This window comes from Orycteropus afer, unplaced genomic scaffold, assembly GCF_000298275.1.
Source record: "Orycteropus afer afer isolate SDZICR_OR568_19922 unplaced genomic scaffold, OryAfe1.0 scaffold01051, whole genome shotgun sequence".
NCBI classification, from domain to species: Eukaryota; Metazoa; Chordata; class Mammalia; order Tubulidentata; family Orycteropodidae; genus Orycteropus; species Orycteropus afer.
The window spans coordinates 175,163-178,436 of record NW_006922638.1 but is presented as its reverse complement, the minus strand read 5'-3'; the positions used below and the strand labels follow the sequence as shown (position 1 = coordinate 178,436).

The 3,274-nt window shown below is 41.1% G+C and overlaps 1 protein-coding gene across 1 annotated transcript in view; it reads left to right on the top strand.

The window, feature by feature from the left end:
• Positions 1–3,274, top strand: part of JADE3 (jade family PHD finger 3) — a 136,118-nt gene that overhangs the window by 127,606 nt on the left and 5,238 nt on the right. The window contains exons 8-9 of the mRNA XM_007958623.2: positions 694–1,167; positions 2,766–2,883. Coding sequence (XP_007956814.1) covers positions 694–1,167; positions 2,766–2,883 — 592 coding nt within the window. The remainder of the gene's footprint in view (positions 1–693; positions 1,168–2,765; positions 2,884–3,274) is intronic.

The window sequence follows — 3,274 nt, the reverse complement described above, 5'->3', positions numbered from 1 at the left end:
GAGTTTTGGGATTTTGTTCCACGTTTTCCCTCCCACTCTATCCAGGATCTCCAGATTTGATCCTTTCCTGAGTGGTTGGCATTGGTAGCCGGGCACCATCTGGTTCTTCTGATCTCGAGGGCCGTCGTGTCCTAGGGTTGATTGCTTCTAAATGCCCTTGTTTTTTTTTTTGTTTTGTTTTTTGTTTTATAATACATTTAAATAGCTACTTGTGGGTCGTGGCTATCATGTTGTACAGCACAACTATATAAAAACATTTTCAAGAAATTAAGTTACTTCTTGAAGTATATTGGAGTTACTGTGACCTTTTTAGAAGTAGTGGATGCTGTAGCAATAATATTGGCAAGCACCTACTTGTTCAGTAGGTGATGGTAATGTAAAGATGAATGATAACAGTTTCTATCTTTAACAACTATGACCAGGGATTTGACAATTATCATACAGTATAAAGGGACCATTACAGAAGCATGTATAATATAATGTGGGGACACAGAAAAGGGACCACAAGACTGTTTAACAAGGGTTAAGGAAGCCTTTTTGGAAAAACTTAATACCTAACCTGAAGCCCTAAAAAGGGAATTGGGTGTTCCCCCCCATTTTTCTTTGCTTCTTGTAAGCTCTCAGTTTAAACCCCAGAACATAGGCCTCCCCACTTTCCCACCTGCTGCCTTGACACATCTTTTCTTCCCACAGTGCTCAGTGAAAAGCTGCATCACTGCCTTCCATGTCACTTGTGCCTTTGAGCACAGCCTAGAGATGAAGACCATCCTCGATGAGAGAGATGAAGTGAAGTTCAAGTCGTACTGCCTCAAGCACAGCCAGAACAAGCAGAACCCCCTAGTGGAGGCTGAGTTCCCCACACACAGAGCTGCAGAGCAGAGCCAGGCCAAAAGTGAAAAGACCAGCCTTCGGGCTCAGAAGCTTCGGGAGCTGGAGGAAGAGTTCTACTCCCTGGTGCGGGTGGAAGATGTAGCTGCAGAGCTAGGGCTGCCCACGCTGGTTGCGGATTGCATTTACAACTACTGGAAACTGAAGCGTAAAAGTAACTTCAATAAACCACTGTTTCCTCCAAAGGAAGACGAAGAAAATGCTCTGGTACAGCCGAAAGAGGAAAGCATTCACACCCGCATGAGGATGTTTATGCATCTGCGACAGGACCTGGAAAGGGTAAGATGATCAACAGTGACTGGTATGTAGATCTAGGACTGCATAGAAATGGAGGCCTCACTTTGTATTGAAAGGTCAGCGGATTCTATAGTGGGCTTCTGTATCTTTGTTAGGAGGTCTGGTAGCATAGTGCCTAAGGCACTTGACTACTAACCAGAAGGCTGGTGGTTCAAACCCACCAGCCACTCCTCAGAAGGAAGGTTGGGCAATCTACTTCCGTAGTGGTACCACCTCGGAAACCCAAGGGAGGGGTCGCTATGAGTCAGGTATGACTCGATGGCACATAACAACGTCTTTGTTAATCTTCTGATTTCATTTTGGCACCATATATTGAGCTCTGTTTAGATTTTGACTGACACATTTGAGGGGTTGGAGAGGGTTTACTTATATGTTCTATGAACTTTAAATTTAAAATTCTCATTTGATTTACTTTTTATTCAGTATTGAGCCTGAATTAGTTCGGGCATATTTTATTGGCATACATACGAGAATGTAAACTGAAGAAAGAATGAATTTTGTTCAGGAAGCACTATTAACATACTGGACTGGATAGTTCTTTGTTGTAGTGGGGATTGTCCCATATATATACAATGTTTAGCAGGATCCCTGGACTATCCACTAGATTCCATTAACAACCACCCTCTACTTGTGACAACCAAAAATGTCTCCAGACAGACAAATACCCCCTAAAGTCAAAATCATCCCTGGTTGACAGCCACTGCACTAGATAATTCATCTTAACTCATGATGTATTTGTCAGGTATCTACCAAATTGGGAGCTACAGGATTTCAGAGATAAGCCAGGTACTGTGTTTACCCTAGAGAATTTCATAAGCAAGTATAATTATAGAAATGGTTTGGGTTTTTGTTTTTGTTTTTCTGTGCTATTGTAATTTGAAAGAGAACAAATAGATTTGGCTTACTCTTTAAAATTTAACACACATGCTAAATTTATATGTTACTTATTATGTGCCAACACTATTTTAAGCATTTTATGAATATCAACTAATTTAATCTTAACATGACTACAAAGAAAATCCTATTATCATCTTTGTTTACAAATGAATAAACTGGGGCACAGAAAAGTTAAGAATTTGTCCAGATGAGTTACTGTTTCACCCTTGTAGCTGTGGAAACCTGGTTAAGCTGAAAGTGTGAGCAAAACAGCTACTTCTAGTCTTTCCAACAGACCTATATCCTGCTGGTCCAGCGCTCATTAGAAAATTGTATTGGATCCAGCATTGACATCATTTGTACTCAGGGATCTAAAAGGAAGGCAGATATGTTAAACCATCATTCGATCTTCCCAGCCTGGCTGTGCAAATAAATATTGAGCCCATAACACTGCAGGGAGAATAGGTTTCAGGAGGTGACTTTGGAGCGTTTTGCTTGCACTGCTGGTTTATATGGAAACCATAATCCCACTACTGGCAATGCTGCATGAATTCCTGTGGAGCAGGTCTCATAATGCAGCTTTTAGGTTCTGTCTTCTCTCCTTGTCCCCCCAGTCCCATTAGTTGTCTTAATTTTAGCTATACAATTCATTTATCAGGTTTGCTTTAACATGACAAAAATCTCTGTTTGCTGGGGGGTTTCAGGTCCGAAATTTGTGCTACATGATAAGCAGACGAGAGAAGCTAAAACTGTCACACAGCAAAATACAAGAACAAATTTTCAGTTTGCAAGTCCAACATATTAACCAGGAAATTGCTGCAGGTAACTTGCATATTAAAGTTTTCTAACCAATATGTAAACTGTTTACATCTTGTTTAATAATTTCAGTTTTGTGTCAATTGTTTCATTTAAAGATCTTAAAATTCTTGTCAAATATCTCACTGTAATTCAGCCCTCATATAACATGACCCATTTTACTATTGATTCATAAGGCAAGTAATCCCAGGGTGAGTGTGGCCCAGCTGTGGATCTAGGGCAGATAAAATGGATATTAGGGGTCTGCTAAAACGACAAGGAGGCCACATGTTCCGACCTCCTCTAATTCCACAAAGGGAAGACAGGGTTACCAGCAGTAACGCAAGGCCTATTACTGCCAGTCCAGACATGTTGCCTCCCTCCAGTCCTTTCTCCAACCGTTCCTCCCAGAGCACCC